Source organism: Pan paniscus, chromosome 4 (assembly GCF_029289425.2).
Source record: "Pan paniscus chromosome 4, NHGRI_mPanPan1-v2.0_pri, whole genome shotgun sequence".
Taxonomy (NCBI): domain Eukaryota; kingdom Metazoa; phylum Chordata; class Mammalia; order Primates; family Hominidae; genus Pan; species Pan paniscus.
Window position 1 is genome coordinate 48,203,910 of NC_073253.2, and position 15,122 is coordinate 48,219,031.

The 15,122-nt window shown below is 43.2% G+C and overlaps 1 protein-coding gene across 2 annotated transcripts in view; it reads left to right on the forward strand.

Annotated features, from left to right (window-relative positions):
* SGTB (small glutamine rich tetratricopeptide repeat co-chaperone beta) overlaps positions 1-15,122 on the forward strand; it is a 58,836-nt gene that overhangs the window by 6,575 nt on the left and 37,139 nt on the right. For both annotated transcript variants that reach the window (XM_034960030.3, XM_003827438.6), the window contains exons 3-5: positions 3,550-3,653; positions 8,057-8,126; positions 14,171-14,270. In XM_034960030.3, coding sequence (XP_034815921.1) covers positions 3,550-3,653; positions 8,057-8,126; positions 14,171-14,270 — 274 coding nt within the window. The remainder of the gene's footprint in view (positions 1-3,549; positions 3,654-8,056; positions 8,127-14,170; positions 14,271-15,122) is intronic.

Consider the following 15,122-nt stretch of genomic DNA (forward strand, 5'->3'; position numbering starts at 1 on the left):
CAGGCCAGAAACTTGGGTATCATTCTGGACTCTTCTCTTTCTCAAATACCCTGTAACTAATCATTCAATAAATCCTGTTGGCTACACTTTCAAAATATGTCTAGATTTGACATCTCTTATACCACCTCTGGATTGAACTATTTCTTGACTGTTTTAGTGTGATAGCCTCTAACTGGTCTCTCTGCTTCTATTCTTGCCCCTCCATTGGCTGTTCCAAACACAGGCACCAGTGATCTTTACAAACAGAGTATGTGAGTTTCTATCATTTATCTACTCAAAAAATTGTTTAAAGGATCTATATAATTTGACTTCTGTGACATATTGTTCACCTACTCCTCCCCTTTCTCATTTGGCTTCAGCCATTATTAGCTTTCTCTTTATAAATGTACCATATCCTCTTGCCTAAGGGCTTTTGCTCTGGCTGGTTCCTCTGCCTGGAATGGTCTTCACAGATAATGCTAACACCCCCGTCTCCTTCAAGTCTTTGTCAAATCTCTTTTCTCAGTAAGGCCTACCCTGAACTCTCTGTTAAACCTGCAGCTGTGGGCCGGGTGCGGTGGCTCACACCTGTAATCCCAGTACTTCGGGAGGCCGAGGCGGGCGGATCACTTGAGGTCGGGAGTTTGAGACCAGCCTGGCCAACATGGTGAAACTCCCTCTCTACTAAAGATACAAAAATTAGCCAGGCGTGGTGGCACACATCTGTAATCCCAGCTACTCAGGAGGCTGAGGCAGGAGAATAGCTTAAACTCGGGAGGCACAGGTTACAGTGAGCCAAGATTACGCCACTGCACTCCAGCCTGGGCAATAGAGCGAGACTCCGTCTCAAAAACAACAACAACAACAACAACAAAAACCCTGCAGCTGCTTTTCTGCTCAGCTGCCCACACTCTCCATCCTCCTTACCCTTTACTACCTGTTTATTGTTTATGGTCCACCTCTCCATCTCCTACTAGGAAGGAAATCCCAAGAGGTTAGGGATCTTTTCTGTTTTATTCACTGATATGTCGAAAGTGTCTAGAAAAGTGCTTGACACATAGTAGGTGCTTAATAAATATTTGTTGAATTGAATCCAATGGTCTCGGGCATTTCCCTTAGTTAGTTTGGATCTTAGTTTCTAAGTCTATTTGGTAGAGATACTTGCCTTCCTTGCAGCCAATATATTTGTGAAGAGAATCTGAATCAGCGAATGGCAGGTACATAGCATGTGAAAACTTTTGAATTAAGTGTTATACAGATAGGATGTGGTATTACTGAATAGAATTCTTCACTCATCTTTCTCTATCAGTACCAGACTATTTTTGTTCGGTGTTACAGTGAAACAATAAGTATATATAGTATTTGTTTAGATTTTGTGACTTATTCCTGAATGTCTTATTATTTTCATTAGGAATAAATAGGAATAGATTCTTCTAAAAGGAAGATCAAATGTAATCTCTGTTTGATAAATGAGAATCTTGAGGTAAATGTAAGTTAAATTATTGTACCCAGGTTATTTAATTTTTTCAGCCTGGATTAATAAGGATAACGAGACAGGCCTGAGTTCCAAGGCTGTGGTTAGCTTTGTTCACTAATCCCAACTTCACTAATCCCAATCGATTTCTCAAATCCCAACTTTTCTCTCTAATTCATTCTCAATGTTCCTGCCAGACTTTTAGTTCTAAACATAATTTAGTTACGTTATTCTCCCTCACTAAATTCTTTAATGGCTCTCCATTTGCTCATTCCTTGAAGTCTAAATCTTTTTAAAAATGCAATTTCAGGTGCCTTGTCATCTAATGACAGACTTCTTTTGGTTTTTGAAGACAGAGTCTCGCTCTGTAGCCCAGGCTAGAGTGCAGTGGGGTGATCTCGGCTCACTGCAACCACTGCCTCCTGGGTTCAAGCAATTCCCATGCCTCAGCCTCCCGAGTAGCTGGGATTACAGGGGCATGCAATCACATCCGGCTAATTTTTACTTTTTTAGCGGTGATGGGGTTTCACCATGTTGGCCAGGCTGGTCTTGAACTCCTGACCTCGGGTGATCTGCCTGCCTCAGCCTCCCAAAATGCTGGGATTATAGGCGTGAGCCACTGAACATGGCCTCCAACGACAGACTTCGAACATAATCCCTCACCATGTCTTTCCACCCACTGTATACCCTAGCCATACCAACCACTTATTTTGCCATACAATAAAAATAGACAAGGCCCCTATCAGCATTTAACATGCTTTATATTTTGCTTATTATATTTGTTGTCTTCCTTTATTAAAATATAAGCTTTATCATGTAGACAGTGATTTTTTTCTGTTAGGTTTATTACTGTTTCTCTACCACCTTAGACCAGTGCCTTACAGATAGTAGGCACTTGGCAAATTTGCATGGATGAATGAATTTTTAAAATCTATCTTCACATAAGTACACCAAGATTAATATTTAGTGCTTCTTCCTATGTGATGGGGGCTATGTTCTGTTACTATTAATGTTTTTAATTAATGGAGAATTCTGTTTCTCACATTTTTAAAAAAAAATATTTTAGGTTTGTAGTGAGAGTACATTTTTTGTTTTGTTTTTGTTTTTGTTTTTTTGAGATGGGGTCTCAACCCGTACTGGAGTGCAGTAGTGAGATCTTGGCTCACTGCAACCTCCTCCTCCCAGGCTCAAGCTATCCTCCTCCTCCCAGGCTCAAGCAATCCTCCCACCTCAGCCTCCCGAGTAGCTGGGACCATAGGTGTGCGCCACCACGCCTGGCCAATTTTTTGTATTTTTGGTAAAGACGGGGTTTCGCCATGTTACCCAGGCTGGCCTTGAACTCCTGAGTTCAGGCAATCCACTCTCCTTGGCCTCCCAAAGTGCTGGGATTACAGGCATAACCCACCACACTTGGCTGAGTAAGTTGTTATTAATGACTTGCTCTTTCTGGTAGCCTTCAACAAGAATATGATGTAATACATATATTGAGAAATTATATTCTAGACAACATTTTTCCTTAAGTGAGGAATAAGAAATCCAGTTGTTGCTAGGTGTGGTGGCTCATGCCTATAATCCCAGCACTTTGGGAGGCCAAGGTAGGAGGATCACTTGAGCCCAGGAGTTTGAGACCAGCCTGGGCAACCTGGCAAGACCCTGTCTCTGCAAAAAAATTTAAACAGTTAGCATGTGGCTCATGCCTATAGTCTCAATTACTAAGGGAGCTGAGGCAGGGGGATCCCTTGAGCCCAGGAAGTCAAGGCAACAGTGAGCTATAATTGTGCCACTGCACTCCAGCCTGGCCACAAAGTGAAACCTTGTCTCTAAAAAAAAATTGGGAAGAAAGAAAGAAAGGGAGGGAAGGGGAAGGAGAAGGGGAAGGGAGAGTGTGAGGGGGAGGAAGGAAGAAGGAAAATCAGTGTGTTTTCCTTGGATAGCTAGTCTATAAACAGAAATTTCTTTGCAGCTGAACCAATGTTTTCCTTATGTTCTGTGATCATAAATACTGAATTTCCATACATTGCAGTTCTATCAGAAAAAAAAACTTGTTTCTTTTTTAAAATTGCTAATTGTTTTTTACTATTAAAATTTATTTCAAGTTGCAATTCAGTGCTTGGAGACAGTTTTTAAGATCAGCCCAGAAGATACACACCTAGCAGTTTCACAGCCTTTGACAGAAATGTTTACCAATTCCTTCTGTAAGGTATGTTGTCATTATTTTCTCATTATTAACTGATATAAGTATGACTACAATTTTATGTTAATAGATTGTTAATAGCTGAGGGGCCAGGTATATGAGTAATTAACTTCATCCTGTATATAAGGTAAATAGTCTGTCTATATGGATATAATTGGGTATCTAAAATATAACTCATTTAATGTGCTTTAGATTTTCATATTGATAACTATTTTCATCCTCTCACCTTTTATATTTAATGGTATGTATTAGTCGACTTTTAATTTCTTTACAGTATCTGAGTATTTTTTTTTCTTGAATGTCATTTCAATGAATCTGAGTATTTTTTGGTTTCCAGCATCTGAATTGATGTTTCCCTAAAACGTGGAATACAGGTTTAAAAAGTTTTAATGTCTAGGAAGCAGCCATGCAGAAGTAGATTCCTCTGGAATTGAATCGTCATTTCTGAAGCAGAATTCATCAAATTTGCCCATTGATGGGGCTCCTTAAAACAGGGAAGGGTTAAGGGTCACTGTGCAAAACTAAGACTGAAATCCAAGTTTTCTGATCCCTGCTCCTGGGGACTATTTATACATGGTCTTGGGTTTCTGGCCTTTTCAGGAAACAGACCATAAGACTGTCTGAAAAATGCTAAGTTTAGGGAGTTTAGGGCTCCCACATGTGGGTGAACTCCCACTTGTTTCTTTCTTTTCTTTTTTTCTGAGGCAGGTCTCTCTCTGTCACCCAGCCTGCAGTCTAGTGGTGTGATCATGGCTCATTGCAGCCTCAACCACCTGGGCTCAAGCAGTCCTCAATTCTCCTACCTTAGACTCGCGAGTAGCTGGGACTGCAATCACACACCACTACACCCAGTTAATTTTTGTTTGTTTGTTTTTGTTTTTTAGTAGCGACGGGGTCTTTGTTTGTTTTGTTGCCTAGGCTGGTCTTGAACTCCTGGGCTCAAACCATCGTCCTGCCTTGGCCTCCAAAAAGTGCTCGGATTATAGCCGTGAACCACCACACCTGGCCCACATGTTTCTTTATGACGTTGTGGTGCCTCATGGGCTCCTTTGTTTTTCTAACTCCGTACTTGAGCTTTAGTATATAATGAAGAATTCTGGAATGAAGCTGAAACATATCTTGCACACTTCAGTCTGGAGTGGACATTGCTGACAATACCGCACTTGACTGGATCTTCCAGGCTCTGTTTCTAGAACTTCTTGGGAAGAGGTTGTTAGAGTTGCAATGAAGATGGCAACTTGGCAGTAAATCATCCCCTTTTATTACACTTGGGAGAAAAATAATGCAGTTATACATTAATTCATCAAACGGATGAATTCTTATTGTATGACGAAGGAGATAGTGATGTTTATCTCTGTTCCTCATCAGGGAGCTCCCTTTTTCTTCCCTTTGGTGATGGTGGGCTGTGGTTCTTTCATTGTCTGGGCTTGTGGCCCCCTCAGGGAACCCTGTTTCAGTGGCTAGATATGGTTATGGCTAAAGCAGACCTTCTTTGCTGTCAGGTAGGTGAGGCCTGTGCTTGACACAGTTCTTAGATTTGCTCACTCTTTAGCTACTGTCACCATTGACTTAATACTGAAGATATTAGAACTACTTTTTTTTTTTTTTCCTTCTCAGGAAACTCTAATTGACTTTTACCCTCTGTTTGAATAAAGCTTTTTCTTTCTTTTGCTGTATCTCCCTGATTGCATTTAATTATAAGAAATTTGTTGCTCACTATCGTTAAAATACAGTTTATTGAAACTGGCTGCCTAGTATATCTTCAGTTGTGTTATATGTGGTATCATATTTCTTTTTTTTTGAGACGGAGTCTCGCCCTGTTGCCCAGGCTGGAATGCAGTGGTGCAATCTCAGCTCACTGCAGCCTCCGCCTCCTGGGTTCAAGCAATTCTTCTGCCTTAGCCTCCCGAGTAGCTGGGACTCCAGGCACGTGCCACCACGCCTGGCTATTTTTTTTTTTTTTTTTTTTTTTTGAGACAGAGTCTTGTCCTGTTGCCCAGGCTAGAATGCAGTGGCACAATCTAAGCTGACTGCAACTTCTGCCTGCCAGGTTCAAGTGATTCTCCTGCCTCAGCCTCCCGAGTAGCTGGGATTACAGGCACCCGCCACCACACCCGGCCCTGGCTAATTTTTGTATTTTTAGTAGAGACAGGGTTTCCCCATCTTGGGCAGGCTGGTGTTGAACTCCTGACCTCATGATCCGCCCACCTTGGCTCCCAAAGTGCTGGGATTACAGGCGTGAGCCACCATGCCTGGTCTCATAATTCTTTAGTAGTCCTATTTTACAGCTATGGCTTCATTCCATATATGTTTATTAACAGAATATGGCAGAGAAAGTGTAAATTCACCTGAAATAGCATGAAGATTGTTGTAATTAAAAAATTATTTGTCTCACCAAGTGTACTTCGTTGTTATATTGGTCATTTTATCTTTAGGATACTGCTTTTCTATTTTTTTTCTCCAATTATGTTTATATATCAAGTGGATTCATTCCCTTTATTTAGAATAGGTAGCTCTTGCCCCCACATGGTGAACTGCTCAAATTTATGCAATGAATATGATAATTAGTTTTCAAAGTGTAAAACAGTGGCAATTTTCGCAAATAATTCAGAAGGATTGGGAAGACAGAAGAGATTATAATCTATTTTTTAATATGCTATTTTTCTGACCCCCAAATCACTTTTTCCCATGTATAAAGTGCCTAGGCTTATGGGAAAATTTAAAATACAAGGAACCCTAAAGCCAAGTGCTGTAGGACAATAATGTGTCTTTGAATTATATTTAGATCCTCAGTAACTACAGTCAGTTTTAAGCAGTGACCTCTACTTAGGAAGGTTCTCATGTTGTTTCTATATTTTTATTCCAATATTTTATGCTTGGGAAAACTGATTAGTAGATAATGATTTAAAAAAAAATAAGGACAAGACCCATATACTTTGTCAGTAATTTTTTTTACTTGTGAATCTTTATGTCTAATTTGCAAAATATATTTCTGATGTAGAGCTATCAATTTTGTAGAAACTCTAATCAAGACAAAGGTAATGATGGATATATACTATAGTACATAGGGCTGGGCATGGTGGCTCATGCCTATAATCCCAACACTTTGGAAGCCAACGTGGGAGGATTGCTTAAGCTAGGAGTTTGAGACCATCCTGAGCAACACAGGGAGACCCTGTCTCTATACAAAATAAAAAAATTACCCAGGTGTGGTGGCTGCTCACCACACTAGCCCCAACTTTTTTAAAGCAATGAACATATATTAATTTTACTACAATATAAGAAAACACGGCCGGGCGCAGTGGCTCATGCCTGTAATCCCAGCACTTTGGGAGGCCGAGGTGGGTGGATCACGAGGTCAAGAGATCTAGACCATCGTGGCCAACATGGTAAAACCCCGTCTTTACAAAAAATACAAAAATTAGCTGGGTGTGGTGGCACGCACCTGTAGTCCCAGCTGCTCGGGAGGCTGAGGCATGAGAATTTCTTGAACCTGGGAGGCGGAGATTGCAGTGAGCCGAGATCATGCCACTGCACTTCAGCCTGGCAAAAGAGCGAGACTCCATCTCAAAAAAAAAAAAAAAATTGGACAATATGCAAAGATAAAAGAAATTAAAATTTTACTTCTGATACACATCTTTCCAGGATGTTTTTAATGTGTGTGTGAACATATTTATATAATATCATATTATAAATGATTTTTTGTAGATTGTGATTTTGACTTAGTAGGGTATATCTTAGATAGGATATTAGACATTTTGTTCCAAAATTTTCACTAATATAAACAATCCCTTGATCATATTTCTATTCCTATTCTTTGCATACTAATTCCATTTTTTTTTTATGAAGCAGGATTGCCAGGTATGGGAAATGCACACTTTTTAAAACTTTGATTCACATATTCTTCATATTCTTATTTTTTTTTTTGAGACAGGGTCTGGCTCTGTTGCCCAGGCTGGAGTACAGTGCCATGATCTCAGCTCACTGCAACCTCTGCCTCCTGGGCTCAAGCCATCCTCCTACCTCAGCCTCCCAAGTAGCTGGGACTACAGGCACATGCCACCACACCTTGTTAATTTTTGTGTTTTCTATAGAGACGGGGTTTCACCACATTGCCCAGGCTGGTCTCGAACTCCTGAGCTCAAGCTGTCCACCCACCTTGATCTCCCAAAGTGCTGGGATTAAGGCATGAGCCACCACGCCCAGTCACAGATATTCATATTTCTAATAATAAATATATGAGAGGACTTTTCCCCTATTTTTGTTAATACTGTTATTTAGGAATTTGTTTTCATGATGTGGAGTTACAGATGATTTAAAATGTGGGTAATTTATTATTTATTTATAGTACTCTAGGATGATTCTTTATGTAGCTAAAGGGAAGTGCATTGATTTTTATTTAATTTCAGAATGACGTTCTGCCCCTTTCAAACTCAGTGCCTGAAGATGTGGGAAAAGCTGACCAATTAAAAGATGAAGGTGAATATTTCATACAAAAATGACTTACTTAGTAAAGCTTTCTGAAACTGGAGGAAATTACTGTCAATTGATATAGTTCTGATTACACCACCAAGACTAGATTGTCATAAATGCACATGGCAATTACGAAACAGAAATGAATGTGATGGGTAAGAAGTCTGGAAGTACAGAATGGCTTGTGGGCAGTACAGTTACGGCTTGCTTCAAGAGAAGCAGATCTGTTGTAAAAGTTGCAGAACACATAACTTAAGGGCGAATTGCTTCTGTTTTTGCTACTTATACTGTAGGATCTCAAATTCTTCTTTAACTTAAAAAGAGGAAAATAGTTTTCAGCATTATTTTATCTTTCATATGTTTAGTGTTTTTGAGTTCTTTGAAATTTGTTAAGGTAGGCACATGGTACTTGTTTATTAGCTAGCACTTTTGATTACTACATTATTAAATTTTATACTAGTTGGCTATTGAAGCATTCTTGGTTTTAAGAAATAAGTCACTGTTGAGGATTTGTATTCCATTTTTCCATTATGTCAGCTATGTTAAGCTATAGACGGGAGCCAGGTCAGGCCTGTAAGATTTGTACTACAAAGCTGTAGGGTATAGTCCTTATCTTTAGCAGTGAGTGACAGCCAATAAATCCTCCGTTCTATATATAGACAGAGGGTTACTAGGGAATATGCTATGTTCAGAAACATTTTCTAGCCTTTTCTTTATTTCATACCTTGAAGAAGGCAGTTGAGTTAAAAAAATATATATCACGGCCAGGCACGGTGGTCTACACCTGTAATCCCAGCACTTTGGGAGGCCGAGGTGGGTGGATCACAAGGTCAGGAGATCAAGACCATCCTGGCCAACACGGTGAAACCCCGTCTCTACTAAAAATACAAAAATTAGCTGGGCATGGTGGTGTGTGCCTATAATCCCAGCTACTCAGGAGGATGAGGCAGGAGAATTGCTTGAACCCGGCAGGCGGAGGTTGCAGTGAGCCAAGATCACGCCACTGCACTCCAACCTGGCAACAGAGGGAGACTCCATCTCAAAAAATATATATATATGTGTGTGTGTGTGTGTATGTGTGTATAAAATCAGCTGGTATCTAAAAAGGTGGATATGAAACAATTATACTGTTCCTATTCCTTGGGCATGGTCATTTCTCTAGGTCTGTAAATATATACCTATATCACTGTGGTTTTTGCTTTTGTTCTGTTTTTTTTGAGACAGTCTCTCTCTGCCGCCTCGGCTGGAGTGCAGTGGCAGGATCTCGGCTCACTGCAACCTCTGCTTCCTGGGTTCATGCAATTCTCCTGCCTCAGCCTCCTGAGTAGCTGGGGTCATAGGCGCGGGCCACCACGCCTGGTGAATTTTTTTGTATTTTTAGTAAAGATGAGGTTTCACCATGTTGGCCAGGCTGGTTTTGAACTACTGACCTCATGTGATCCACCCACCTCAGCTTCCCAAAGTGCTGAGATTACAGGCTTGAGCCACCACGCCTGGCCTATATCACTGTTTTTAATGGCTGTGTAGTGTTACATGATACTGTTTGAGCATGTCTTACTTACCTAGACAGATAATTTTGTAATCCTAAATAACACTGTCTTTGATATTTTTGTCAATATTTATTTTTGCTACTTTGTTCCTTTTTTGAGATGGAGTCTGGCTCTGTCGCCCAGGCTGGAGTGCAGTGGTGCAATCTTGGCTCACTGCAACCTCTGCCTCCCAGGTTCAACTGATTCTCCTGCCTCAGCCTCCCGAGTAGCTGGGACTACAGGCATGTGCCACCACGCCCAGCTAATTTTTGTATTTTTATTTATTTATTTATTTATTTATTTTTTTATTGATCATTCTTGGGTGTTTCTCGCAGAGGGGGATTTGGCAGGGTCATAGGACAATAGTGGAGGGAAGGTCAGCAGATAAACAAGTGAACAAAGGTCTCTGGTTTTCTTAGGCAGAGGACCCTGCGGCCTTCCGCAGCGTTTGTGTCCCTGGGTACTTGAGATTAGGGAGTGGTGATGACTCTTAACGAGCATGCTGCCTTCAAGCATCTGTTTAACAAAGCACATCTTGCACCGCCCTTAATCCATTTAACCCTGAGTGGACACAGCACATGTTTCAGAGAGCACAGGGTTGGGGGTAAGGTCACAGATCAACAGGATCCCAAGGCGGAAGAATTTTTCTTAGTACAGAACAAAATGAAAAGTCTCTCATGTCTACTTCTTTCTACACAGACAGGGCAACCATCCGATTTCTCAATCTTTTCCCCACCTTTCCCCCCTTTCTATTCCATAAAACCGCCATTGTCATCATGGCCCGTTCTCAATGAGCTGTTGGGTACACCTCCCAGACGGGGTGGTGGCCGGGCAGAGGGGCTCCTCACTTCCCAGTAGGGGCGGCCGGGCAGAGGCGTCCCTCACCTCCCGGACGGGGCGGCTGGCCGGGCGGGGGGCTGACCCCCCCCCCACCTCCCTCCCGGACGGGGCGGCTGGCCGGGCGGGGGGCTGACCCCCCCCACCTCCCTCCCGGACGGGGCGGCTGGCCGGGTGGGGGGCTGACCCCCCCCACCTCCCTCCCGGACGGGGCGGCTGGCCGGGCGGCGGGCTGACCCCCCCCACCTCCCTCCCGGACGGGGCGGCTGGCCGGGCAGGGGGCTGACCCCCCAACCTCCCTCCCGGATGGGGCGGCTGGCCGGGCAGAGGGGCTCCTCACTTCCCAGTAGGGGCAGCTGGGCAGAGGCGCCCCTCACCTGCCGGACGGGGCGGCTGGCTGGGCGGGGGGCTGACCCCCCCCACCTCCCTCCCGGACGGGGTGGCTGCCGGGCGGAGACGCTCCTCACTTCCCAGACGGGGTGGCTGCTGGGCGGAGGGGCTCCTCACTTCTCAGACGGGGCGGCTGCCGGGCGGAGGGGCTCCTCACTTCTCAGACGGGGCGGTTGCTAGGTGGAGGGTCTCCTCACTTCTCAGACGGGGCGGCCGGGCAGAGACGCTCCTCACCTCCCAGACGGGGTCGTGGCCAGGCAGAGGCGCTCCTCACATCCCAGACAGGGCGGCGGGGCAGAGGCGCTCCCCATATCTCAGACGATGGGCGGCCAGGCAGAGACGCTCCTCACTTCCTAGATGGGATGGCGGCCGGGAAGAGGCACTCCTCACTTCCTAGATGGGATGGCGGCCGGGCAGAGACGCTCCTCACTTTCCAGACTGGGCAGCCAGGCAGAGGGGCTCCTCACATCCCAGACGATGGGCGGCCAGGCAGAGACGCTCCTCACTTCCCAGACGGGGTGGTGGCCGGGCAGAGGCTGCAATCTCGGCACTTTGGGAGGCCAAGGCAGGCGGCTGGGAGGTGGAGGTTGTAGCGAGCCGAGATCACGCCACTGCACTCCAGCCTGGGCACCATTGAGCACTGAGTGAACGAGACTCCGTCTGCAATCCCGGCACCTCGGGAGGCTGAGGCTGGTGGATCACTCGCGGTTAGGAGCTGGAGACCAGCCCGGCCAACACGGCGAAACCCCGTCTCCACCAAAAAAATACGAAAACCAGTCAGGCGTGGTGGCGCGCGCTTGCAATCGCAGGCACTGGGCAGGCTGAGGCAGGAGAATCAGGCAGGGAGGTTGCAGTGAGCCGAGATGGCAGCAGTACAGTCCAGCTTCGGCTTGGCGTCAGAGGGAGACCGTGGAAAGAGGGGAGGGGGAGAGGGAGAGGGAGAGCGAGAGGGAGAGCGAGAGTGAGAGCGAGAGCTGTATTTTTAATAGAGACGGAGTTTCACTATGTTGGCCAGGCTGGTCTCAAACTCCTGACCTCAGGTGATCCACCCACCTCGGCCTCCCAAAGTGCCAGGATTACAGATGTGCGCCACCACACCCAACCCTGAATTTTTATATGTTAAGTATTTTATATGTTAAATATTTTATATGTTAAATATGTTAAGCCTTTTATCATTAACATAGTATATATGTGTATAATATTTGTGGTATGTATATATACATTATGATATCTACACCTTTGAGGTGACACAGGAAAAGACATACAGTACAGTTTTATAATGTAATCATAAAATGCCATCAAGACAAAGAGCCCAACAGCAACATCAAAGTCTCAATAACCCAGAAAATTAAAATGTTTGACATGGAAATCAAACTATCTTTGCTAATATAAACTTTTTGTTTCTTCATAAAAAACGATGTTAACCTCTCAGTTTCCTTAGAGGCTTTCTATTGATTTCTTTTTTGGGGAAGATCCAAATTAATTTTTTTAACTTGAAAAGATATTTGTTGCGATATAATTCATATGTCATACAATTTACTTCTTTAAAGGGTACAATGCATTAGTTTCTTGTATATTCACAGAGTTGTGCAGCCATTACCATAATCAATTATAGAAATTTTTTTTTTTCTTGAGACAGGGTCTCACTCTTTCGACCAGGGTGGATTGCAGTGGCAACAGTACAGATCACTGCAGCCTCAACCTCCTGGGCTCAAGCAATCCTCCCACTTCAGCCTCCTGAGTAGCTGGGACTACAGGCACACACCACCACCCCAGCTAATTTTTGTTTTGTTTTGTTTTTTTTGTAGAGATAGGGTTTCACCATGTTGCCCAGGCTGGTTTCTAATTCCTGGGCTCAAGCCATACTCCTGCCTTGCCCTCCCAAAGTGCTGGGATTACAAGGATGAGCCATCATACCCGGCCTACAGAACATTTTTATAACCCCCCAAACAAAAACCATGTACTTATTAGCAGTCACCCTTTATATTCATTTTTGATTCCTAATTTACAGTAATTTGAATATTCTGTTTTTGTTCCTTGGAAATTTATGCCCCACTCTTCCTGTTAAGCAGCTAATGATCTATCAAGAACAAGGCTAATGTGAGAGTTTCTGGTTTAAGAAAACTGGAAAGAATCACAGATACCTTTGAGATGTAAATCATTCCTCCAAATCTCCATTGTTTCTAATATTTTCTTTTTCTTTTTCTTTTTTTTTTTAAAGACAGGGTTTCACTCTGTCACCCATGCTGGAATGCAGTGGCACAATCATGGCTCACTGCAGCTTCAACCTCCTGAGTTTATGTGATATTCCTGCTTCAGCCTCCAAGTAGCTGGGACTACAAGTGTGCACCACTGCGCCTGGCTAATTTTTTTAATTATTCTTTTTGTTGAGATGGTGGCGGGGGGTCCCACTATATTGCCCAGGCTGGACTCGAACTCCTGGCCTCAAGTGATCCTCCCACCTTCACTTCCCAAAGTGTTGGGATTACAGGCATGAGCCACCACGCCCAGACATATTTTGAACATTGGTTCTTACAAGTGCAGAGGACACTACTTTTTCATTTAATGGTATACAAAAAATACCCATAGGAAATCTCTTATTTTGCTGACATTTTATTAACTTAGCTAAATTACTGCCAGATGTATCTGCAGATGCCCTTCCTGAAAATCAGTACTTTGCAGGCTAGCCATGGTATCTGAAATTCTCTTTCTAGAAATTAATCTCTTTAAATCCCCTTTTAAAAAGAGTCTAACTCTGGAAGGGATAGCACATAAAAATATTATCTGCCACTATCATGATAGCATGATTAGTTTTATCAGCTTATCCTCAGCAGTGTTCTGAGAACTTGATTATCAGCAGATGTGTGTTTTAACAGGGAAAGAGTGGAAGACCAGGTCCAGATTGAGATGGTGATTAGGGAGGGTGTTGCATCTGGAACGGGCTGGGGCAGCTCTAAAAGGGAGGAGAGAGATGAAGATAAGGAAGGTGAGAAGAGATTCACTTTTGCCATGAGATAGTCATAATTGTTGCATTTACTCTTTTAAGTCTGGATTTTATAAGGTATATAAACATTAATTTTTTAAAAGACTTTGCATTGTTAAAATGATTCAAACACACTGAAAGCTAAATAATATCAACTCTATAGTACAATGTAAAACTTTTTCCAGTGTGACTGAAAAATCATGAGGCCGACTTTCATATAATTATAGTTTCCACGATTAAAATGTGTCTATAAGAGTGTATGTTTTTAATGTATATTATACTTACTGTACATACTGGTTACTTTATTTTAGGCAATAACCACATGAAAGAAGAAAATTATGCTGCTGCAGTGGATTGTTACACACAGGCAATAGAATTGGATCCCAATAATGCAGTTTACTATTGCAACAGGTAAACTAGCACTATTGTGGCAGGTTTGCAATTCTTAAACATTTAGATTAATAGCTCTGAAGGAAAATGCAAATCTTAATTATTTAGAAAATTTTGAAAGTTCAGAAAAATATAAAGAAGGAAGAAAAAATAAACTTAACCAACTTACCACTCAGAGGCAACCACTGTTATTAATCTGTTAGCATATTTTGTCTTACATAAATTTATTTATTTATTTGTTTGTTTTTTTTTTTTTTGAGACGGAGTCTCACTGTCACCCAGGCTGGAGTGCAGTGGCATGATCTCGGCTCACTGCAAGCTCCACTTCCCGGGTTCACGCCCTTCTCCTGCCTCAGCCTCCCAAGTAGCCGGGACTACAGGCGCCTGTCACCACGCCCAGCTAATTTTTTTGTATTTTTAGTAGAGATGGGGTTTCACCGTGTTAGCCAGGATGGTCTTGATCCCCTGACCTCGTGATCTGCCTGCCTCAGCCTCCCAAAGTGCTGGGATTACAGGCGTGAGCCACCGCGCCCGGCCTAAATTTATTCATTTTTATTTTTATTTTTTTTGAGATGTGGTCTCACTCTGTCACCCAGGCTGGAGTGCAGTGGCATGATCTCAGCTCACTGCAACCTCTGCCTCCTGAGTTCAAGTCATTCTCCCACCTCAGCCTCTGCTGGGACACCAGGTGGACTACAGGTGCACACCACCATGCCTGGCTAATTTTTTTTTTTTTTTTTTTGGTAGAGGTGGGGTTTCACTGTTCAAGTTGGCCAGGCTTGTCCTGAACTCCTGACTTCAAGTGATCCACCTGCCTTGGCCTCCCAAAGTGCTGGAATTACAAGCATGAGCCACCACACTCGGCCGTTTATT